Below are 25,308 nucleotides of genomic sequence, written 5' to 3'. Positions count from 1 at the left end.
AAATATTAATTTTTCAATGGAAATATTCAACAAAATGTCTTACTAAGGGTTAGGGTTAACAAGCTAAGCATGGAAGAATGTTATGTTAATGGAACATTAAGCCTTAATATTTTATTTCAATGCTGTTCAAACATAAAACAGACTGCAACAGATTGTTTGTTAAATACAGTGGCTCAGTTATAAGCCTGAAGTTTCAGATAAATAAATACATTTTCATACAAATCTTACAGTGTACATGTTCAAGTTTACTGATTAGCATTTTCTAAATTAGAATTTTAAAAAATCACAATAATCAACTTATAGATTCGTATCAGGATTAATCGCAATTGAATCGTGACCTATGAATCGTGATATAGATCGAATCGCAAGGTACTAGGCAATTCACACCAATAATTAATTGACTTAAAGTTCAAATTGAATCCCTCTAACAATGCTTTCTTCTGCATCATTCTTCCTAAGTGTTCTTTTTTCAGTACAAACCAATGCAGGTTACTTGTACAAGCCTTAAACGTACTTATATAAACCTTCAATATACTTATATAGGCTTTAAACATAAATTATAATACAAAATATAGCACTGAAGCAACTTACGAACAAATTCACCTTACGAACGATCGCTCGGAACGTAACTCGTTCGTAAGTTGGGGAGCGTCTGTACATTTTTTTACATTTTCGTACGCTTCCCTCTAGACAGCATATGAAGGATACTCCCCCAGTGATGACGTAATGATCGCAGCTCGATGACGACACGTTGTCGTAGTTTATTTACTCAAATTTTCGCGTGACCGCCAGTCTGTCAACAACAATGGCGGATAGCCGTGTTGTAGTCGTTTTGCGCAACCTCCTTAGCTTGCGTATGCTTTTGCAGCAAAATATTTTGCTTCTTTATTCCCATGTTCAACAAGCGGTGGTGTACTTGAATCGCCCGCCATTGTCACTTCTCCTGTGTTCGTCTTCTTCATGTTATTTCGATACATGCAAAGCCATGTTTGTTCTGTAAATTGCAATAAAGTAAAAAAGAAAGAAAAAGTGCCTAGCTGTGCCCGAATGTGCACCCTACTCCCTATATAGTGCCCGACTGAGGGATCTCGTCATTTTGTAGTGGTGTTCGAATGTCCAGGGAGCGAAAATGTAGGGCACTCAAAATTACCCACAATGAAAAGCAGCAAACATCGATGTTCACTCAACTGGGTTGATATAGACCACAATGCATTGCAAATATGAAAAAAAAAACATGGCGCGAGTGACAGCGCAATCGCGAGAATACAAGCGATGCATTAATATATACTATGGAAATAATTAATGCGTTTTAGTTGAAAATATTTACAACAAAGGAACTAAAGTACAGTTTAAAAAAACATTCATTTACAATAAATAGTCGGAGATGGATGCGCCGGTGCGTCGTAACAGTTACGGTGGTCACATGATCTGCGACGAGGAGAAAGTAGTGAGCTGGCTGTCCGAATCGCCAAACAGAATGAGGGCACTACATATTAAGCCACTATATAGTGCGGGGCTATGTAGTGAATGAGGGGTTAGGAGACAAGGGTGGACATTCGGACACAGCCACAGTCTTTGCCACAAAACTCAAAATTGAGCTCAGGTGAATCGTGTTTCCAGTGATCACCCTTAAGAAATTACTAGAGATTAACTGGTCCCACAGGTGAGGTGACAGTGTATGTCAGAGCACAAACCAAGCATTAAGTCAAAGGCGTTGTCTGTAGACCTCCAAGAAAGGATTGTCTCGTGGCACAAATCTGGGCAATGATGCAGAAAAAAGTTCTGCTGCTTTGAAGGTTCCAATGAGAACAAAGTTGATTGAACAAAGGCTGTGAATACTTATGTACATGTGATGTCTTTTTTTATGTAGCATTTTTTTCCCACTCTGTCATGTTGTGTGTAGGATTTTGAGGAAAAATGGCATTACATTTTATGATAAAGCTGTAACATGACCAAATGTGAAAAACTGCTGCTCACCGCTCCCACAGGGGATGGGTCAAATGCGTAGAACAAATTTCGCCCCACTTCGGTGGGTGTGACAATCAGTGGTACTTTAAAAAGCTGTGACTTTCCAGATGTACTCTGTCTGATATAATCTTATACATTATTCAAATTTTATAGTACTGGTATAGATTTACTATAATAGTGGTTGCTAGGCTTGAGGAAGGATGTGACGGTTTTCTGCTTTTGTTGTCTACCGGTACTTTAATTCTGCTGCGTACTTTAAGATTTGCATTCATTTCTTTTTAATCCTCTTTCCTGTTTAACTCAGTTGAGTTTTCCTCCCTTTGATGTTACCAACAGCCTTATGTAACTGAAGCGATAATTCAAAGTTAGTCATGCTTCTCAGAACTAATTCCTTCTCGGAATCTGTATATGAAAGCATACATTTTAAAACTCTTGTTTTTGAGGATTTAAAAAGGAAGCTGAAATAATCAAGATAGAAATAATCAAGAGTACTTGCTTAAGTTGTCTATTTGTGGTTTAATAATTTACAATTCAAGTGACACACTCCAAATAAGCGATTTTGCATTGCAGTGTGCGAGGCAAAGTTTGCATTTTGTGCATCATCAACACACAGTGACTAGCAAAATTGACAATCAACCGCTGAGACTGTTCCAAAAACCTTTGCTGGGGGAGGTGAAGGGAAGCGCTGCTACGCTACTTCCGCTGTAGCAGCTAGCTAGTAACAAATTTTGGCTGGTTACTAGTGTCCTAAATCAGTAAGCGTCACCTTCGTGGCGGCAAATAAGCTACACTTCTGACAAGTATCATTCTCACATAGGGATGTCGAGAAAAGACAGACAAGCAATGTTAATTGCTAAGCTAACATAAGATTAACACAGCTAGCGCATGTAATACCGGATTTAAGTGCTTAGGTGATGGAATACATGGTTTGCACAGACCTGGTTGGAACCATGATACAGTGGAGAACAGCCAACTTTGAACAGCATAATAGCGTGCAAATTAATAAGTGGTGAGAAAATCATACTCGCTAAACAGAACCAGAAATCAATCAACTTCCGTTCTGGTGTGTCAGCCATGAGGTATGGCCTATAAGATTAAAAATATATTTAAACAATATAAAATATTTACATATATCAGTAATGTTATACACTTGTTTTCACAATCGAGCCCTGAGTTTTGATTTTGACTTTTGAAGTCTGCACAATAAATGGTCTCTAAATTACATTACAGCAGATCTTTAGAAAAAAAATATTTTTTTACCTATTCTTCTAGACAAAATAACAAGAATTAATCAAGGCCCAACAAAGTTAAGGAATCTTTTTTCTATCCCTTTGATTACAAGATCAGAACATATTACTTCAGTCCTAAAGGTTTTACTATTTCAAAATTATGCCTCTGGCCTATAAATCACTAAATGCTTAGGTCCTGAATACATTACAGAAATGCTTATGGAATATAAACCAGTTTGGTTCTCAAGTCAGCAGACTCGGGTTAATTAATGGAGCCCAAAGTTCAAAGTAAACATGGTGCATCAGCATTTAGCTGTTATGTTTTACGCAAATGGAATAAGCTGCCAACAGAACTGATATTAGCCTCTAGTTAAATGCTTTCAAATCCAGGTTAAATACGGAATTCATTTATTTTATTTTATTTTCAAACACATATATATAAAAAAAGAAAACAAGAGAAGGAAAAAATCTACTCGAAGATATTCAAAAATGGTATAAAACAAAAACATAACCTATACACGTTTTAAAAAAAGGAGTCGAAAGAAGTAAACACTAAGGTATTTTATATTTTTATAATAATTTTTTCCAAAATTATGTTTTTGCAATGTACGTGCTTTTAGTAATCTTAGCAAACGTATTTTTATTTCTGTACTTTGCTTTTTTTTTTTACTTAATTTGTTCTGGGGGTTTTTATATCTTAAATTCCTCTTTCTTTAAACGTTATATTTTGCATTTTAGATGTTGTTTGGTAACTATGTGAAGCACATTGATCTACCCTTGTGTATGACATGTGAAGCTACCTTGCCTAATTAGCAGGGCTGTAACAGAAACCAGTTTCAACCCGAAAATCTTTCCTTTTTTTTTTTAACTTAAAACATGTGTGTCGTTCCACTTTGAAATACAACCCCAATTCCAAAAAAGTACGCTATACAAATTGTAGGACGCTATACAGATCGTAAATAAAAACTGAATGCAATGTGCAAGTGCCAAATTTGAATATTTTATTCAGAATAGAACATAAAAAACAGGTCAAAAGTTCAAACTGAGAAAATGTATCATTTTAAGGGAAAACTATGTTGATTTTAAATTCCATGGTGTCAACAAATCTCCAAAAAGTTGGGACACGGCCATTTTCACCACTGTGAGGCATCCCCTCTTCTTCTTACAACAGTCTGCAAACGTCTGGGGATCGAGGAGACAAGTTTCTCAAGTTTAGAAATAGGAATGCTGTCCCATTCTTGTCTCTCTAACTGTTCAACTGTCTTGGGCTTTCTTTGTTGCACCTTCCCCTTTATGATGCACCCTCTAGAAGTGAAAGAAGTGGACTGCATGCTGGCCATTTCAATACCCGCATCCTTTTCCTACGCAGCCATGATGTTGTAATTGGTGCTACATGTGGTCTGGCATTATGGTGTTGAGAAATGCAAGATCTTCTCTGAAAGTGATGACGCCTGCATGGGAGCAAATGTTGTCCTCCAATCTGACTATACCTTTCTGCATTGACGAGGCCTTTCCTGATGTGGAAGCTGCCCATGCCACACGCACTCATGCAAGCCTTTACTATCACAGATGGCGGGCTTATAAACTGAGTGCTGATAACAACTTGCACTTGGAGGAGAGTAAAATGAAGAATTGAAAAATAAAAGTCACTCAAGCGTTGAGCTAGGGAGACTCGCACACTACCTCCTTAGCAATGCCCCTCCTACTGTTTGCTTATATCCAAGAGGACCAAAACATAGTTTTTGGTCTCTTGGAGTTCCGAAGATTCAGCTGGCATGAGCAATATACTAACACACAGCTGGAGCTGCGTGGCTCAGGAAGTGGAACGGCTGTCTCCCAAGCTGAAGGTCGTGAGTTTGTTCCTCATCCCATGAGTGACTTTTATTTATTTATTTTTATTCTTTATTTTATTCTCTGAGTCTATTTGGTCCCACTCTCAACAGAGTCAAGTTTACTCTACAGAATTTACTGTGTACTAATTGTTTTTTTATCCATCATCATGCAGTCAGATCACTGCAAACTGCCCATACTCCACCCTCTTTTCCCATAAAAGTGTTTTTTGCTAAATAAGTACATGGTGAAAGGCCTCATTAAAAAGCAACGGTTATTTACTGGCACTTAAGAATAACGTAAATCTTGCTTTGACAAGAGGTCCTACTTTACCGTTGTATCTGGGCACATACAAATTCTATTGTTTGGTTCCCAATTTTGTCTTCTATCTTAAGTAGTTTGCGGAGACTCGTTGCTACTGATGCTAAATTGAAAAATCTTTAATGGCTTCGTAGATTAGAAAATAATGGGTTTGTGTTGCATTTATTCACTTGGATCTCGTGTACCAAGCCATCTCATTATTCTTAACCTGTGTGCCTTTGTGGACGAGTGACAGTAAGAGGTTGATTTTAACTATATAAGCATTGTGGGTTGCATGTTTTTGTATGAAATGTGCTTTATAAATCAAAGATTGGTTGGTTGAGCTATTACATTGCATCTGATTGCAGTAAATTTTGTTTCAATTAATTACAAAAGTCTGATGACAGCTTGTCATTTTAAGGACTTTTGCCTCTGTTACAATAAAACTGAACAAGACAACAATGAAACTCAGGTTAAAACTGTAACTGGCGCCATGTATCAGTTAATCTCCAGTCGGACAGTAATGCAATGATCTGCACTCAGAGAAAGTGCTATGATCTGTCCAGCTCCTGAAATAATTCCCCCCCAGCCATAGCAGAAACAATCAGCGCTTTGCCTCACTATGATAATGGCTTAACATTGTTCATTTACTGTAGCTGTTTCTTCTGAAAGCCCAAAAGATGTCTTGCGATGCTTTGTGGTTCTATTTCGTCCCTCCCGACCGCCAGGGGGGCGATGCTGAAACAGCACGGATTCCCCCACCGCCACCTGGCTGTCGTTCGGGACTCATAGAGCCGTAGTTACATACATATATATAACGTTTTCCAACTCCCTGGGACAGTTTATCTTTAAAGTTGAAAGGGCACACACACACATGAATCCCAAGAGGGTATTTTTCTTAAAGGGGAAGTCAATTTCTTAAAGGGGAAGTCAACCCCCCCCCCCCCCCCCCAAAAAAAAGTGAAATAATATGTTCTATGCAGCCCAGCTAGTCTAAATACGGTATTCTGGTTATTGCATTAGTGAAAATGAGTTAAGCAGCAAATACAGCAGTTTTTATCAATATCAGAAGGTGGCCATTTTGCCTTGCTGTCACGTGAAAATGACATCACAGCTGCTCAGGTCTTAGGTAACAACCAATCACAGCTCAGCTTCAGGAAACAGGTGCGCTGTGATTGGTCATTGCCTGAGCCCTGAGCAACATTGATGTCATCTTCTGTTGACAGCAAGTGGCAAAATGGCCGCCTCCTGAGATGGATAAAAACAGCTGGATTTTGCTGCATAACTCATATTCCACAAATATAATATTAATCAGAATGTCATGTTTAGACTAGTGAGGTTACATATAGCATATTATTGTCATGAAATGTTTAAGGTTGACTTCCCTTGTACTTCACAAGAAATCACAAATCTAGGTCACGCAAGGAGTTAGCTCCTAGAATTACAACACTCATTAGTTTATTCAATCTGGTTTGCTGTATGTTTGATGTTTATTGTCACCATAAAGACTTACAGTAAATATCAAATGGATTTGATCGACTCCACGCAGTGATCACCACCAGTTGACACACTAGTATTCTCTGTCTCATTGATTTGCTGTATCGTTCCTTTTGTGCTATCCATCAGTGTGGTGCACGGTCTCAAAGGTTATGTAGTGTGCGTAAGCAGAGGTGGATCATCGTTCATGCTGTCAGACGCTCCCTGCACTAAATGTGTCATTTAATAATGTATTGAGCCGCCTCCCCCAATTTAACAGCCAGTGGGTCCTAGAAAGGAGTTTGAACATCTTGCCCAGGAAGGAATCGACATTTTTTTTTCTGCAAGGGTAGCATTTAGTTGTGATCAATACTAACCCTGCAGTGTTTTGCTTGGCTGAAAGTAGCGGTCAATCCATAAAGTGTTTTAGATGACTATATTTAGAGCTCTGGCAGGATGCTATAACGCATTTTAAGTACAACTTTTACTAAAACTCAGCACAAACTTTGTCTTCATTGAGCGTTGTATGCACATGTCTGTGGCATCAACTCAAATTCACCAATAAGAAATGCAGAAACGTAATGGAAAAGAAGATGCAGTATCATTTTGGTTTAAAAATAAAATAAAATAAACATCTATCTACAGACAGCAACATCCTGATGTTTTCCCCGACAGAGAAAAGAGCCATTTGCATAATTAAATTAGCAAATGCACCTCAGGCGTCGTCTGATGATGCAATATATGCAAATATTTCATTTCGCTTTGCTTTTGGAGTCAGCCTGGTTTGATTCATCGCAGCTTGATCCCTCTGGCTGTTAGTGCATTTTGTGGTGTCTATGCTAAGACAAAATACACAACTTAATTTAGTAGAGTCCTTTTAGCAACATCCTGCTTTTCTTTACAGGGGAGCAATGTAATGGAGGAGCAGGACTTGCGAGAGATTGGGATCACAGACCCAGGTCACAGAAAGAAGATCCTGCAGGCTGCACGTTCCCTACCCAAGGTATAAAGCGCAGATACTAAACCTGAAGTTTGCGTCAATGAAGCACAATCAGAATGTGTCTCCTATATTCATATTTGTGACTATGATGGAATGACTTGCTTGTTGCAGGTGAAAGCACTGGGCTGTGATGGCAGCAATTCCCTCTCATCCTGGTTGGAAAATCTGGGCCTCAACGAGTACCTCCATAACTTCCTGGCCAGTGGTTACCGCTCTCTGGACTGTATCAGAAACCTGTGGGAACTGGAGATTGTGAATGTGAGTAGGAGTGATGGACCTGGACTGGACTGTGAGGCGTGTCAATGTGGGTTTGTGGAAATTGGATTTCTGATTCTGCATTTTTTCCTCTGCCAACTTGAATGCAGGTCCTTAAGATCACCCTGCTTGGTCACAGGAAGCGCATTATTGCATCATTAGCAGAGAGGCCTTATGAAGAACCTCCCATCAAGCCACCTCGGTTGTCTCAGATCAGGGTAATTGCAACCTTTTGTGTAATAGAGGAGTTTAAGTTTGTTAAATTCAGCCATGCTTAGCTGGGTTGATTGAGGTACTGCAAATGATACTGGCTAGTAGGGATGTCACGGTAACGACAATATTATGATATTGCGATATTGAAATAGCCCTCCACCCTTTGTCTCACACTCATTCACTGCCATTGATGGCTATAGACGTAAAAAAAAAATCATTTAAATAATTTTTATTATTTTAACATTTTTTCCCACTTTTGTTAACAAGAGTTTGGAAACCTAGATTTTTTTTATTGCATTAAAACAGATATAAAAATTGGGATTAATCATGAAAACCTTTTATTTTTTTAAAGAAAAGATTAATAAAAATTAGGGGCATCAGGCAATTAAAATTTGTAATCGGAATTAATCGCATGACTTCACTAGTTAACTCATGATTAATCACAAATTTTACATTTGTTCTAAATGTACAAAAAAATCTAGGTTTTCATACTCTTGTTAGCAAAAATGGGGGAAAAAAAAGTTAAATAGAAATAGTTCTAATGAATTTTTGACGTCTATAGCCGTCAATGGCAGTGAAAGAGTTAAAAGCAGCACATCTTTTGAAAAAGGCAATGTTGTATTCAATTTGTGCAGTTCCAGTACCCTCTGGTTGTTAGTTATTAGTGCAGTTTAATTTTCATTAGGCATGTTGTGCCCATCTACTGTATGTTTAGTAACCACACTAATGGCCAGATGAAGGGGAACGTAACACGTTTGAGTTTGTCAACAAATTGTCTCCATTCACAATGTGTGTCACAATATTAAGTGTCATTTGTAATTGTAGGTCATTTATGTACATATTACCTGTTGAGAAAACCTGTTCTGATTATTATTGCTCACATGGACAAAACTATGTTCTGACCTGACATAGCTCCCCTAAATATGGTGACAATTATTGTATCATGATGTTTAGATATAGTTACATCCTTAATGGTTAGGTTGATCATCAACAAACTACTGTATATCTGATCGTCTGCAGTGCCAGGAACTCCCAGCATCCCAGTCCTCGTTGTCACTTGGTCAGATGGAGCCCGCCACGTGTCAGTCCATGGATCCTCTGCTTCCAGCCGGGGAACCAGTGAGGAAGAAAGTGCCAGATAACGACTATGACGTCACCCAAAGACATCGCAGTGAACGCCGCAGATCACATGTGTGTTTATTAGCATATTTCCTCTCCAGAAGTGTTTCTACTGGTAAGAAGCACCTGGCAGAACTTCAGCCTTGATGTTTTTTCTCCAGGAACGGCAAGAGGAGCGGCATCGGGAATCCCGTTTGATTCTTCGGCCACCTAGTTTAGCAGCTCCATATGCTCCGGTCCAGAACTGGCATCACCAGCCTGAGAAGCTCATCTTTGAATCCTGCGCTTATGAAGCCAGCGTGAGTTGTTTTCTATCCGCTATAGCAAAACAGCTTGCTTTGAGTACTTGGTGAATGTGTCAAACCACAATTGGGGTTTCTTTACAGTACCTGGGTTCCATGCTTATTAAGGAGCTACGGGGCACTGAGTCCACCCAGGATGCCTGTGCCAAAATGCGGGTTAGTACCAATGTCCTAATGTCATCCAAGTTCAAAAAGTGACATGCTCTATACATTTTAGCACAACGGTGTGATGTGTCTTTATGTCCTTACGACTTTGTGTTTTTTTTGTGCTATTTCTTTCAGAGGTCAACAGAACAAATGAGAAAAGTCCCCACCATTGTCCTCTCGATCACGTACAAAGGTGTGAAGTTCATTGATGCAGCCAACAAGGTTAGTTCTGTTTATTAGTTATACTGCTTCAGCTGAAAAGTCACTTTGAAGCTAAGATCAACGTTGTGCTTTTGGTGACTAACTGTTGATATAAACGTACTGAGCACAAAAATGCAAACAATTCTAAACACTAAATAATGGTAGTTTAACTCTGCTGTTATGCAGGGCTCCCTTGTGTTCTTTTACTGACCCCTGCTGGTGTGTGGTTACTTATTCATGCAGGTGCTGAAAAGACTTGTTAACCAATCACCGGCTGGAATCTTTGGAATACGTTCACGCTGTAGTGTAACTTCCTGGCCTAAATATATGCAACTTTTTCCACCGTTTGTCTCACACTAAAAAGTCTAATTTCTTGAATCCAAGCTGTGCAAGTTTGTTGGCATGCTCTCGTTCGATAATGTTTCACTTTTACATCATGGAACTAGAATATATTAATAGCGATAGAAACTCCAAAATAGGGCTGCACAATATATCGGAAAAATATTGATATCCCGATATTGGCTCATGCAATATGCATATCGCAAAAACATGCAATAAGTTTTATATGGAATTGCATGCTTTTATCTGAATTTGACCAGTCAAATAAAATGTGCACCGCCATCCAATAGTTGAACATTATCGAGAGGAAATTGCAATTAATTAACTAAGAATACATTGAGTGTGCTGAATTTGCTACATAAAAAAAAATATTTCATTAGATAATAAAAAATGTCATTTATTTAGGTACATGATAAATATCTCAATGATATCAATATCGCTATATTCAGCAACTATATCGCATGTTTTTCCAATATTGTGCAGCCCTACTCCCAAATTTTATTTGGCCTGATCTTCTGACCTCGTTCTGGTTTTCTTGCAGAATATCATCGCAGAGCACGAGATCCGTAACATTTCATGTGCAGCCCAGGACCCGGAAGACTTGTGCACATTTGCTTACATCACAAAAGACTTGCAGACCAACCACCACTACTGTCACGTGTTCAGCACTGTAGACGTGGTAATGACAAATGCTCTCCTTGTGCATGTAAATTGTCCCCCCCCCCCCCCCCTCATTCTGACAGAATAATGTATGTATTGTATGTCATGGTGTTCACTGATTATGTTGATATTGAGATTACTGTGACCAAAATTATGTAATTTAGTGCTGTTATCATACTGCTAAAAGAAATGAAGACTTGTGTTTTTCCCCCATGGAGTTAACTTCTTTATTGTTTACGTGCAAAAAAATAGGGATGTTCGATTTTTTAGACCGATACCAGTGCAAGTATACTCAACTGTTGAGTAGTCACCAATGCCGATGCCATGTACACCTGTACTTTTGATACATAAAATTATAAATCAATTAAAGATAATCCTAAAGACAAAGTACTACATATTATGCTAAATATGACAGTAAAATGTAATTAACATTTGAAACATGTATACTGTACCATTATTTGAAAATTCATCATGGGCTACCACAAATGGTTTCATCCGAAGTTGTCAGTAACGCAAGGAACAAGTGACAAATAACTCCTGAGCTGTCAACTGCTTTCTCAAACCATAATTTGGTAGTCAAGACAGTTTAGACAAAAGCAAAACTTTATCTGACATGTCTAATTTACAGAAAATAAACCTGCGACCTTTGCGATCACCCCCTTTTAGAACCTTACCTATGAGATCATACTGACACTGGGTCAAGCGTTTGAGGTGGCCTATCAGCTGGCTCTGCAGGCCCAGAGGACCAAACAGCACCAGAACCTCCCAGTGGGTGCTGCTTCCGAGCTCATCGACACCAAGTCCAGCCGACCCGTGCCCAAACCACGAGGAAGTGTTCGCAAGTCAGGGGTAAGTCCATATTTTAGGACAGTATGTAAAGATGAAGAATTTTAGTGTCACGGGATTCAAGGCTCAAGTATTTGGCTTATCATGAGAAGACAGTGGAGAGAGATTTTTAACATTGAGAAGACCTGAATCATTATTTGAAAATGCCAACATGCTGCAGAACTTGATTCACAATAATCACAATAGTTGGTTGATCATTTGTGCTTATATTTATTATATCTCTTCCACATCAAGCTACTGCTGCTATCCTCACACAGATGTATGTCATTTTCAAAGCAAAACACAACATTCAAGATAGAGCCCTCGAAGCTAATCTAATCATCCTAATTTGACCATGTTTGCCTGCAGTTAGCATGACACCTTTAGTGAGCGTGTCGTGTACTGAATATGGATGAGACACTTCAGGGACGCACATTTCTGACCGCGGCTTAAATAATGAGCTAAAGAGGATCATGTGGTGTTCAGTCTCCTTGTGTTGCATTCGACTTTCACATTATCACCTCCGCCTCTCCTTCCGTGCTGCTGGCCAGAACATTCCTCAACTATTAAGTTATTGTTGCAACTTCTCCACCGTCATTAAACTTCCTTTTGGAAACGTCCTTCCTTCATTTTTAATGATGCTGCCTTCACTTCCTCATGATATGTTTTATAACTTCTTCCTCCAAGCACTTTCCCATTGAGCCACAAAAAGTAATTGCTCAGTTCATGTGTGTTTCTGTTTGTTACTTTAAAAAAATTTTTTATATTTGTCATTTTGTGGATGTATTAATTACACTTTACTGACCTCCAGTGTTTGTCAATGTTACTTTTGGCTGCAACAGTTTAGAGTCCACAACATTAAATTTTGTAGAATAAATTTTACTCTGAAAAAGACTATATTCGATCTCAATCGAAAAAGAGTCAACTTTACACTCGGAAGAGAGTAAAATATTATATATAATCACAAAAGAAACACTCAAGTGTTCAGTATCAGGGTAAGCTCACAACCTTCAGCATGGGAGACGGCCACTCTATCACTTGAGCTATGCCACGCCTACTGTTGGCTAACATTGAGGTATGAGAACTCCAGCTGACACCAGCGATATACTGACAGACAATAGGACCGGCATGGCTCAGTGGGTTGATTGGCCATCTCCCAACCTAAAGGTTCTGTGATCGTTCCTCAACCCTTGAGTGTTTTTTTAATTATTTTTTTTATAATAATATTTTACTCTTTTCCAAGTATAAAGTTTACTCTAGTTTGGACTGGGATCAAATATAGTCTTTTTAGAGTAAAATGTACTCTAGGAACTGCGGATCTGACTCGAAATGATCTGACCTGATCTCTTCTTACACCCTAAAGTTAGACCAATATTTGCCCTGCGAGGATAAATAGGTTTTATGAATCCCAGCACCATTATGCAAAGAACAGGGTAAATGCTGATTGTAATCTGACTTATGTTTGTAGGGCAACTTTTTGGAACAGGAGGGAGATTCCCAGATACAGAGCGGCACCACGTGGCTGGTGGACCCCAAAGAACCCAAGCGTACAATCAGCACTAAGTATGAGACCACCATATTCTGAGTGGACCCCTTCCCCACCGCTCTCCCTTCTTCCTGACATCTGAACTTGCGCCTGGTCTCACCTTTCCTCCTTCACCTCGCCCCTCCGTGTGCCTTTCCCTCAAACTCCACCCCCCCAATCATCCCTTGAACACTTATAGTAATCCTCTTCCAGCTGGTATTATTTACACTACCAGCCTGCCAATCAGCTTCACTGCTAGTAAACCTATGTTTACCTTGTATGCTCCCTGAACTCGCTACAATACTTTCCCCCCCCCCTCTCAGTCAACAATCTCACTGTTGACTCTTGATGATAAGACCTTTTTTTTTCTCGGTGCTTTCCCTGCTCTGCTAGGCGACGCCCACTCTGAGGCTTTTCACTCCTGACACCCAGCGCTTTCCCACAGATGAGAGGTTGCACATGGATGCCATGGTCCTGTTATTGTTTTATACATCACTGGACTTGAAGCATTTTTTAAGTTAAGGTCTAAAGGAGGGAAACATCCCCAAACACTGTGATATGGTCATGTAGCTTACAAAGTTAGCATTGAAGCACTTTCACAAACTCCCCAAGTAAGTCAAGTGTATCTTCCTGTGTTTTGGCCTTATTGAAAAGGTCACACTTGAACAAAAAAATGGGGGCTGTATCACTCTGTTAATGTTTGGTTCAATTAGTTTGTTTCCATTTTAACTGTGTGCATGTGTCATCCTTCCTGTAGCTAATCATCCCTCCCAGCCAGTATAAAAAGGACAACCCTGTTGCATGATGGGTAGGGTGATGTTTTGTGTGGGGGGGGGAGGAGCATTCCCGACCATCACCAGTCTGGAGAGCAACAGTTGTTGGTACGACCTCACCGCCTTCATCACTTCAATTTCACTTCCTGCTCATCAGAGATGTCTCATAGCGTACAGATGGCGTGCTCGACACAGGTGTCCATCTTAGTCTTCTATTATTTTGTGTGTGTTTTTATGCTACAAAAGTTAAAGCATAATTTAATGTGTCTTTCTTCATCTCATCCTCCAAGATGTATAACTGTGACAGCAATCTTGTACAGTGTGATTTCTTAATTTAACCAAACTCAATTTACTAGAGGTAACACTACAAAGACTGTTTACTAGTTATCTAACAGGGTGCAGCTTTGGCATTTGAACTTGTTTCCATGTATTTTGATTTTATCGGGCATTTGTCCTAATGCAGCAACTTAATTTTCCGAATTAAGCGAGTGAGATTATTCACCAAACCTGCCATGCAGGACGGTACTTTGATATATTTGTTTTATCCTGCAATGCAAAAATAAAATAGGGAGCAGACTTTTCTCCCACTGTGAATGGTACTTGCTGGTCAGCTGATGTGTATACCTTACATCAGTGAGGGTGTGATCTAAAGTGCTCTACAATACATGAGTACATCCAAGAATTCAGCCACGAATGAGTCTAGTCATCATTTTTGTGTTCACTGGGAAATGCATGAAAATCTTCCTGTTCAAAGTGGGTGTACTCATTTATGTTGAGCACTGTACCCCCGTTTAGTAACGCTGTATTTGGTACATTGTCAGACCAGTAGCATTAAGTTTATGGTACACTGTCTTTAACACGCTGGTGACGGCACCTTTGGCCATCAGCATGGTCCCATTTTGCCTTTGCACGTCACTGAGGATCAGAATAAATATTTTGGGGCAAATCTGATGTGAATGAAATTGTACATGAAACTAGTGGTCTTTATTTTGATACTTGAATGATTTTTGTTTTTATAGATCTCTATACAATATGTATGTATGTATGTACAGTATGTATGTAATTAATTTTTGACTTATGTCAAAAAGAGATTAAAGGACTATGTCTTATAAAGTTACACATATCGTGGAAAATACCCTGTGATTATAGAGGCTGAATAAACTCAAGAGAGACCTCACTTCAGGAAAAAAAAAAGATTGTACATAATCTTGGGCTTCCCGTTTTTTTTATAATTATTTTCATAATTGTTCAATTAATAAATTGCGCGGTTTGAAAGTTTGTCCTTGAGTTTTCTTTTGGCTGTGTGGTCTTGAGTTGAATAGACACAATAATTGGCCTAATACATGTGACCTGCTGAGATATAGATCTATTTGACAATATGTGTACTGTCAGCAACCAGTGAAATGCAATCAAACCAGTTGTAGCAACAATCCACGCTGCATTAAATTAGATGAGAGCGGTGATTCCCAAACTTAAATGAGTCAGATATACAAGTACATATTTTACTTGAGAAAAATATGGAGTACCACCAAAGAAAAATGTCACAAAAAGTGAATACAGTTAGCTACCGTATGCCATCCAATGGAAGAGCATTTAACTATATCACTATACATTGCTGGCATTTGCTTAGCTAGAGAACGTATAATAATTCTTCTCCCAATTCATTGAAATTGGATAATTTCCCACACCATACAAAAAGACCTCTCAAGGTTCACTGGTTATTAATCACTGGCTGAGAGTATGTAAGATCTTAATGTTGTTATGCTCACGAACCACCATAATAGCTTTAATGGGATGACATCCATTACAAAAGCTATATAAAATATTGTGCATACTGTATTTAGAAAGATGAACATTACATTTTGATTGACACAATCAAAGAGGTATTAATGGAACAATATGTTCATTATTGGGATTGTAGTTTTCGATGGAATAGCACTGTACCACAAATATTAAGACAGAGCTCTTTGTTTGATGCAGTAGAATTATTTAACTCACTGCAAAGCATCACTAGCAAAATTAGGGAAGTGCTTGCCTGTGCCTATTTTGAGCAATTTTCCTACATCTTGTGAGTGTTTGATCACTAGATAAATAGTCAACAATAAAACCAAGTAGCATTAGCTAATGCTACTATTTGGGTTCGTTCAATTGCTGTAGTTGCTTCTAAATGTGGGAAATAACAGCTGATATCGAAAATAAATGCTCAAACAGTTTGTTGTTTGTTTTTCATCAGCATTAAGACATGAAAACACTTCCTGTGTTTTTGCTTTGTATGAGTATATTTAGACAATAGACACCATTTAATTCCAGTAGTGCCACATGTCTGTCAGGCTGGTTGAGTGCCATCACATGTCAGGAAGCTGATTGGCTAAGCACAGGACGGTTGTAGCCAACATGCCCCACCCTTTTTCTCAGTTTGAGTGGAGGCAGGACGCACAACCTCAGAGATGGAATGACACTTACACGGTTCAATTCAACCTGTCTACATTTATGTCCAACGCTCTGGTGAGTTATGATTCTACTGTACTACATTCGCAACTTGATTTAATGTTAAGTTATACTCTCCTAAGGTGTTTCCCTTTGGTCATTTTGTTTTAAAACAACTTGGTTTTAAGAAGATTAAGATCTTTATCCCTACAGTATATTTCCACATATTCTGCATCACTTCCTGTTTCCCTCCAAATGATAGTTTACAACATTTATTAATGGACTTTCTTGCAAAATGGGAACTGTTTTCTTACGAGGGTCCCACTGTTGAGTGCGTAATCATTGAACAGTTTGCTTGATTAAATAGACTGTTAAGGGAAGTAAGTACATTAAATATTTGCCAATCAGAACCTGTAAGAGGACAATGTACTGAGTTTAAACATTAATCAACGCTTGTGAGTTACACAACGTATGTTTACTGTTAACCATTAAGCTCGTTCTCTTACACTTGAATGCACGTGTTCCACATTGGAAGACACAAATATTGCTATCACAGTGACTTATCATTTAAAATATTTTCACCATGCTCATTAAAAGACATTTGGCTGACTGCTCCACTTAGATGTTTCATATGCTTCAAGCTCAACGCCCAGTTGACAGCACTGACTTTATAATGTCTTTCATGTCCCAGTTGTCATGAAGGCATTTGAGCAAGCAAAGTGACATTCCACTCACTATTTGATCCTGACTCAGCTGTGGGTGCACCCTGCTAGTTTTCTTCCTGTACGCACAGGTAGGTGTTGACTGCAAGAAGCTGTTGAAAGTTCCTCTTTCACTCTGCAGATTGTCTTCATTGGAAGGAGGGAGAGCCATTTGCTTAAAGAAATCAAAATGAGTGGAATATTACAATATTACGTTAACTTGATATCAACAAATGCGTTAGGCCAGAACGTCTCCTTTTCACAGTATCATTTATTTGGTTAAAATAATATTTTCTGTGGGTGGAGCGGCACGGTGATTGAGTGGCTAGTTCTTAAGAGCCGTGTTCAAATCTGTGCTCTGATCTTTCTGTGTGGAGTGTGCATGTTCTCCCAGTGCTTGCATGGGTGTTGTGCAGGTGTTCCGGCTTCCTACCACATTCCTAAAACATGCACGTTAGCCAGGTTCATTGAAGGCTTTTAAGTTGTCCGTAGGCATGAATGGTTGTCTTCTGTAAATGTGCCCTGCAATTAGCTCATGACCAGTCCAGGATCTTCTCCGCCTTTCACTCAAAGCATATTTCTTTCTACTTACTTGGTAAAGCAGAAATATTGTAAATACGTAAACTGACCTCAAAGCTTCAAAATCACATTGTTGTAAAAACAGCTGTTGCTCTGTCATTGCCATGGCGACTCTGGATCATCAGCTAGACTAACTAGCCAGTATAACTCATGTTGTTGCACTAACTATAGCTGCTAAAGTTAATGTTGAAATCTAGTTGCAGTCCTTGTTTAAAGTTTTAAAAACGATCCGTTTATTTAAAAGTGGGACACACGTATTTCTAATCATGTCTTTCTCACCTCTATTTCTTTCTAAGGCCATAAAATAGTCTAAAACTCTATTCTGCCCATCATACAAGTCCTAATTTGGTGATATGCCATATAAATATCCAAACCCCAATTCCAGTGAAGTTGGGATGTTGTGTAAAATGTAAATAAAAACTGAATACAGAGATTTGCAAATCCCTCTCAACATTGATTCAATTAAATATTCTAAAAGGATAAGATATTCAAAAGTTCAACCCGCTGGAATTTTTATTTTATTAAAAATGTTTTGCACTTGTTCTCTTATTTTGAATTTGATGCCTGCAGCACTTTCCAATAAAGCTGGGACAGGGGCATCAATAGGGGTGGGAATCTTTGAATGTCTCACGATTCGATTCCAATTTTTGGTTGCCCGATTCGATTCAGAATCGATTTTTGATTAAGAAAGATTTTGATTCAACATGATTTGATTGACAATGGTTTTTGCTTCAATTTATAGATGTTCAAGGAATCGTAATTATCTACTCCAGTCTGACTCGCTAATGTTAATTAGTGCTCTACTCGCGGCACTTTTATCACTCAAAAGAATGGCTCCTTGCTAAAAAAAATAAAAAATAAAAATTTTTTATTGGAATAACTTGATCGTGGCTTTTTCCTTCTACTCTCTAATGTGGCTACAACTTAACAGTGTATCAGACCGCGTGGAACCACACTGCCCCTAAGTGGCCAAATCGGGTACAACATGAACATCGCTCCCAATAAAGGCACACACAAGCAAAGGGAAGACAGTATAAAATAATTTAAATAAAATTGATTTGGGGACATTTAAAACCAATTCTGAATCGTACTAAATGAGAATCGCGATTCTCATGAGAATGGATTTTTTGGCACACCCCTAGGCATCAAAAATTCCACTGGAGAGCATCCTTCGAAAGGCTCAGTTGTACACACGCAAGAATAGTTGAGATTCACCACTTTGTGAACACTGCATTCACAACAGCGTGGCTTTGAAATAGAAGAGTGCCAGCTGTCCAGACCATTGAAGATGTGTGCTGCATTATGAAACACAAAATATGTCAACAAAGACCCCAGACTGTTGAGCAAGTGATAAAATGTGATCAAATGTGTGTACATCACCAAAAAATGGAAAAGAACAACATTTAACAACAGTTAATGTTTTCAGTTATTGAGTGTTGTTAAAAGGAAAGGTTAAATAAAAAAAATTGGGAATATCAACAACAAAAATCATCAGTTTGAACAATCTTAACTTTGTACTGTATTCTTTTGAAAAAGATTTACAAATAAATGTATTCTGTTTTATTTACGTTTTACACAACATCCCAACTTCAACTGGAGTTAGTGCAACAAAAATCACAACATTATTAGTAGACTAGATATGTATGATAATTGTTGAGCCTATACTATACGCGACTACTACTAAAACTATTCTGTTAAAATAGACTGTTCCCGTGACCATTTCTTTCTTTCTTTTTCTCCATAACACTTTAGATCCTTCCACAGCTTGATGAACCAGTCCCAAGCCTCTTCCCTGTGCAATGTCGACGGCTGATACGTGGAATGATGGCGTTACTTTGGCATGCTTGAGCAATAAGGAGCGCAGCGGAAGCCATGACAGCGTGATCAGCATGAACTCTGCCTTTGTAAGTCAATCGTCTCCTCTACAGACTGACTGCTTGGATAGCTGATATTCTTCTTTATTTGCATCTTTTACTATGTTTACACTCATTAAATCACATCAGTTATAATATTGTGTTTGTTTGTTTTTAATATATATTCTTGTTAGCGTTTATTTCATTTTAACTTCTATTGTTACTTTTAATTCATTTTTAAGAGTAAAGTTTGTTTTTTTGGATGGGGGGGTCTGAAAATGCTTCATTTGAGTTTGTATTAGTTTTAGTATTAGTTTAGTTTTTTTTTAATATATATATGGAGTATGTCTTCTTGTGCAAAACAAAAAAAAAAGCTCACTAGGTACTGTTTGTACTGTGTAATAAAGTCAACTACAATTCTCAAATGACTTCTTCTGTACGGCTGGACAGCAATACCACAATAAATACATTTAAAATGAACCTGAAAGCTCATTTATGATATTAGTTGACAAAGAGGAAAACGATGGACAATTGTTGTGTGTATGAGTATGAAGAAATGTGAAACACAAGCAACTGTAATCAAGTGAAATGCAATATATATTGCCCACGGTATAGTTTTTATTTATTTATAGTTTATAGCGGGGGGGGGGGGGGGTTTGTCTTGCTAATAGAAAACTTTCCTCAATAGACTCACTTCTTTGTTTCCGATTGCGACATTCAGGGTGATGTGATGACCAGAAAGAGAGCGAAAGTTAAAGCGAGGTGGGGAGAGAACGAATTTGGACAATCGTAAGGTCTTTTTCATGTCTGCAGAGCGAGGACAGCATGGAATACTTATCAGCTGAGGAGAGGGCGTGCCTCATGTATCTGGAGCAGACCATCGAAGCGTTGGAAGTGCAGGAGGACAGCGGGCTATCCAATGACGAACCAGACTCTGGACATTTGCCATGGAATACGGGTCGGAATACATTCAATGGTAAGGAAGAAAATGACCTCTTTGCCTAAATAAGATGCTTTTTTTTGTGTCATTATTAGTTATGTGCTTTTGTTTTGTAGATATTTCTGGATTGAATTTAAAGTCTGAAATGGATCAGCGATCCGAAAGCTCGCCCACTTTGCTGGCTGGCTTTCCAGTAGAGAAGAAGCCTGTGTACATAACATTAACTGAAGAAAACATAGTTAAGCATCATCTTCTGAACCAAACGTGTGAACCAAACTTCACCACTGCTTCTGAAGACACCACAGAAGAACTTGGAGCTTCTATGAATGGCTTTTCACAAGCCCAACTTCCGGTTACTGGTTGCAATATCCCGCTAGATATGGCTGCTGATGCACTTTGTTTACCCCCCATTGACGACTCTCCAAACACAATCACTTGCATGACTCCTAATTTAGATCTAGGTCTGATTCCACCGCCATCTGACTTCATGGATTGTCCAGGACCTGATCCAGATCCTGATCCAGAGCTTGATCTAGAGCCTGATCCAGAGGCTGACAACATCAACAACAGCGGGCCAGTCTCTATTGACCTGAATCGGCTGTACCAGAGAGCCTTGGACAAGAAACTTGCTGTTAGCCCGCCGGTTCGCAAGAAAGCTGCAGACAAGCTCCTGATGGAAGCTGGTCAAAGGCTCCCCGCCTTGGAGACCCTTCTGCCAGTGAGCCGTCATCCTGAAGCAACAGAGCCCAGGAGCCCACCCCTTGTGGCTCCTAAGCCAAAAAGGCCTTCGGTCAAGTCACCGTACTGCACACAAACAGAAGAATCAAATTCACCCGTTGGTAACGGCGACGAACAACCGTTGGACCGTGAGATAATCCACCTTCAGGCCCTCCAGAAGCTCGGGCTGCTTAAACGTTCTGCAACTGATTCAGGCCCCGCCTTGAATAGCAAGCTAACCCCACCAACTCGAAAGTCATGGGCAAATCTTTCATCTCCGAGCAGTCCGTCTCGCCTGAGTCCATCCAATCTAACTCCAGTGTATCGCTCCATGAGCGTTACGTCCTCCCTGTCTCCTCCCTCGGCTACTCCGCCTGTCTCCTCTGCCATCGGCGACAGTGCCAGACTTCTCTTGTCAGCTCGTGAACAATCTCCTGCCAATAATATTTCAGCGAGTTCAATGTACTCTCAAGTGAAATCCCCTACGCCATCACCTTCGGACCTGGTCAAGCAGTTGACCAAGGTCACGGCTGCCCAGCCAGGTGCCACGGAGCACTCCGGCCTCCGCCCAAGCCGCACCGTAGATCATGAAAGGATTAGTGTTGAGCGATGCCTCAGTCACGCCGCCAGCCCCGACTTTCGGAGACGCGCCTCCTCCCATTCTGCCCTCCAGCAGTCGAAGGACTCCCACATGCTGCCACGGTCGCAGGGCATCAGTGTGCTGATCTGCCCTCGGGATGCAAACGGAGTGGAACGACGTGAAGCCCTGAAGAAACTCGGACTGATTAGGGACTAAGACAAACCAGACACTCCCTCAAAATACCGTTGATTCCTTACACACAATGGCCTGTAAATAAATACAAACATACATCATGTTCAGAGGTACGGGACACAGATGTACAGTATTTCCCAGTGGATACCCTGTGTTGATCAACACCCCAAAATCACAAGATTATGCAGTGGATACTCTTGATTTGGCAACTCAAGGATTTTTTTTTTGATTTTTTTGCAAGATTTTGTTATGTGTTTATAAAATGTATTTGTTATTTTGGTGAGTCAACCCTTATTGTCGGTATTGACCTTTTGCACGTGACATCACAGCCCTCATGGGAACGCCCCCTCATGGGAACGCCCCCTCATGGGAACGCCCCCTCCGGGACGCTGGACGGCAAAAGAGCCACTTGCCTGTATTGTCACCATTGAATCTCGCACAGCGTTAAGTCCTTTATCAAATCGATTATCTTATAAAATGGTCATATCTTGCTGTGCGGTTGGTTGTACAGACAGACAAAGGAGCAAACCAAATGTTGCTTTTTATCACGTACCTACTAATGAAGACAAATAATGTCGATTGATAGCAGCAATCAACACAAAGGACTGGCAGATCACAAAGTATTCACGGATTTGCAGCGATCGTTTTTTGCGAGGTTAGTAGATAAATGTTCATACATTTTAGTAGTAAACGTACACTCTAACATAGATTGTAACAGAGGTGTCGAATTGCGTGTTTTAAAATCACATTAACGAGCCAGATGGTTAGCGTCCACTCCAACTGCACGAACACACAGCTTAGTTTTAAAATGTATCTTCTTCAAAACTATGAAGTGCGATTGACTGTTTAATAATGAGAGATGTCGTCTTTGTGCTTGGAGTTTTTCACTCTGGAGCCGGAGTCGTATTCATGAAATGACGGCATAGCTTGCCACCACGATTTGTACATTTGTTCCATGCTAGTAAACATAGTAACATGACATCATCACAACGTTTCAATTTAGAACGGACTATTAAAAAATAAGTCAGTTAGCATGATCAACAAGTTTTACTTTTGCATTCCGAGATATATTGTCCCTGGTGTGAGCGTAGCATCTCGTCCCAGAAACTCAGCCAGCGACAAGCTTTTGAATCAACTCCGGTGTAAGGAGGAGAGACGCATTGACGACATAATGTTATAGGTCGTGCGCTGTGAATTCCGGCAAAGTCGGCCATTTGATTAACTTGGTAAAAACAGCGGGCAACAGAAGGTAAGGGGCTGTTTTCAAACTAGCGATCTCCAACTTAAGTAAATATCGCGCTCTCCGAGTCCCGACTAAATGTGCAACTTCGACTGGCAGGCGACCTTCGGTTGAGGTAATAGATTCAATGGCTCTATGGGCAATAATAACTTTGAATTTGTAAAATAACAGTTGCTAAGTCGCTCCGGGTCACGTCCACTTCCATACAACAATCATTTCCTTCCGCCGTCCGTCATAGGGTAGTCATATGATCACATGACGTCGGTGCAAATGGTCAATATCCCCGCTTAGTCAAGAACTTTGTGGGTAAAAAAAAAAAACGCATTGAACGGGCATCAATAATTTGTGAATAGCGTAATATACATATTGATATCTACTTACAGTACCCTATAACCTTCCTCGTAAGACTTGATGGCCATCATTGATCTTGTAACTCCATTGTTATCTGCTACTTTGATTGCTAACATGCACACTATTGCACACATTAGGCCTATCCTTTCTGTCAGTTAAGCACTCAGGGATTCATATTTAACTCTTACGAAGAAAACACCTACAGTATGTACCTTACCTTAAACTTATACAGGAAATGATGGATTTCTGTTACTGTCTGTTTTCAGTAGGCCTACTTCCTTTTAACTGCTTTCTGGCTGCTGACCACAGGAATTTTGGCAACATGCATTTGTATTTTTTTAAGTTACCGTTGAGGAAGTTGGCAGTATGTAAAGGTGTCGAAGAACAGGAAGGTGTTGATTAAAAAAAAGAAGTATGTTCTGGATTGCTTTTAGAGCTCATCTGTCGGGCATTTGGAATAGGACATATTTGGTGTCAAGTCATATATTCAGGCACCAGTCACAGGCTCGTCTCAAGGCTCCAGCACAGTCATCTAATGTGAAGGTGCAAAAACTGGTGCAACCCGTTTTTCTGTAGTTCACCGTCGCTGCTGCTTGTGTATGGCACATTGACAGTATATGCCTGCCTGCGTGCCTGTCTGAATAACATGCCTGATGAGATATTAACTGTTTGTGTATTTGGAGGGAAGAGAGCTTTAGAAAAAGTTGTGTTGTGTGTTTAGCTTCTTAACAAGAAACACTTTGGTAAGCCACTCAAAGGTAAGCCGCTATATAATGCTGTACTGTGAATTTGGTCTAAACCTCCACTAGAAAAAAGAAAAAAGAAAAAACACGTTGGCCACTAGAGGGCAGTCGTGATTCACAAATTATCCAGTGCCACTGATACGAGCGAAGGCAAAACCAAAACGATGGACATCCGATTCCAAACATAAAGTACACTGTTGCCTATACTCACCTATTGTAAGACAATTAACCCGACCATCTAGTGAAACAGCAATAAAGCATGCTCATATTCCTTCCGTTTTCTTTGTAGGGCACATTAAAATTGTGCCTATGTGAGAGGTTTTTTTTTGTAAGGGAAAAAAAAGAAAAGAAAACTGCGAGCTGTAATTATTTATGTGTATTTAACATGACCCCGAACATCAAACATACAGAAAAATGACAGCTCTGTTTTAATATTTGTATTGGCCTTACTTTTGCATGCACATCATGAAAGCGCTAAAGGGAAGGTTAACAAATTAGCCAATAGCCTCCTCAACAGTCTGAATATAATTCTCTGGAATCTGGATCTTTACTGCTAAGCGTTAAACTAGCATCCATTTATGTGGATTTAAACTCTAAACCTCTTATTTGACAGTTTTGTAATTGTATTTTATTCTGGGCAACTGCACTTTTACCATGACTACATTTTACATGGGTGAACAATTAGCTGAATGTTTTTTTTTCATCATAGTATCATCAGGACCCAAACCAAAGCATGTCTGGTGTTGTTAAGCTTCATATGGTATTTCACGGGAAAGGAGTGGAATTAAACATGGCCAGAATCTTTGGTATTTCATGACGCACA

General features: G+C 39.5%; 2 protein-coding genes across 10 annotated transcripts in view; both read left to right on the top strand.

The window, feature by feature from the left end:
- Window positions 1-15,437, top strand: part of anks1aa (ankyrin repeat and sterile alpha motif domain containing 1Aa) — a 62,037-nt gene extending 46,600 nt beyond the window's left edge. For 6 of the 8 annotated variants that reach the window (XM_077549258.1, XM_077549239.1, XM_077549223.1 and 3 more), the window contains 10 exons: window positions 7,708-7,806; window positions 7,915-8,061; window positions 8,169-8,276; window positions 9,292-9,462; window positions 9,552-9,689; window positions 9,777-9,848; window positions 9,975-10,061; window positions 10,921-11,058; window positions 11,706-11,888; window positions 13,333-15,437. In XM_077549258.1, the coding sequence (XP_077405384.1) occupies window positions 7,708-7,806; window positions 7,915-8,061; window positions 8,169-8,276; window positions 9,292-9,462; window positions 9,552-9,689; window positions 9,777-9,848; window positions 9,975-10,061; window positions 10,921-11,058; window positions 11,706-11,888; window positions 13,333-13,449 (1,260 nt within the window). In that variant the 3' untranslated portion in view covers window positions 13,450-15,437. The remainder of the gene's footprint in view (window positions 1-7,707; window positions 7,807-7,914; window positions 8,062-8,168; window positions 8,277-9,291; window positions 9,463-9,551; window positions 9,690-9,776; window positions 9,849-9,974; window positions 10,062-10,920; window positions 11,059-11,705; window positions 11,889-13,332) is intronic. The other 2 variants (XM_077549216.1, XM_077549208.1) reach the window with 2 other exon arrangements.
- A 1,085-nt stretch (window positions 15,438-16,522) lies between these two features.
- LOC144037582 (uncharacterized) lies at window positions 16,523-24,166 on the top strand. Of its 2 annotated transcripts, none has more exons than XM_077549159.1 (4): window positions 16,523-16,667; window positions 19,622-19,773; window positions 20,536-20,698; window positions 20,779-24,166. In XM_077549159.1, the coding sequence occupies exons 2-4, from the start codon at window positions 19,669-19,671 to the stop codon at window positions 22,173-22,175; spliced, it is 1,665 nt and encodes a 554-aa protein (XP_077405285.1). In that variant the 5' UTR covers window positions 16,523-16,667; window positions 19,622-19,668; the 3' UTR covers window positions 22,176-24,166. The 2 variants fall into 2 exon arrangements, with proteins under 2 accessions (XP_077405285.1, XP_077405293.1); XM_077549167.1 differs by lacking the exon at window positions 16,523-16,667 and adding an exon at window positions 17,280-17,382.
- The last annotated feature ends 1,142 nt before the right edge of the window (window positions 24,167-25,308 follow it).

This window comes from Vanacampus margaritifer, chromosome 1, assembly GCF_051991255.1.
Source record: "Vanacampus margaritifer isolate UIUO_Vmar chromosome 1, RoL_Vmar_1.0, whole genome shotgun sequence".
In the NCBI taxonomy this organism is placed as follows: domain Eukaryota; kingdom Metazoa; phylum Chordata; class Actinopteri; order Syngnathiformes; family Syngnathidae; genus Vanacampus; species Vanacampus margaritifer.
Note: the sequence above shows the minus strand (reverse complement) of the source record. Positions and strands in the feature narration are given on the sequence as shown.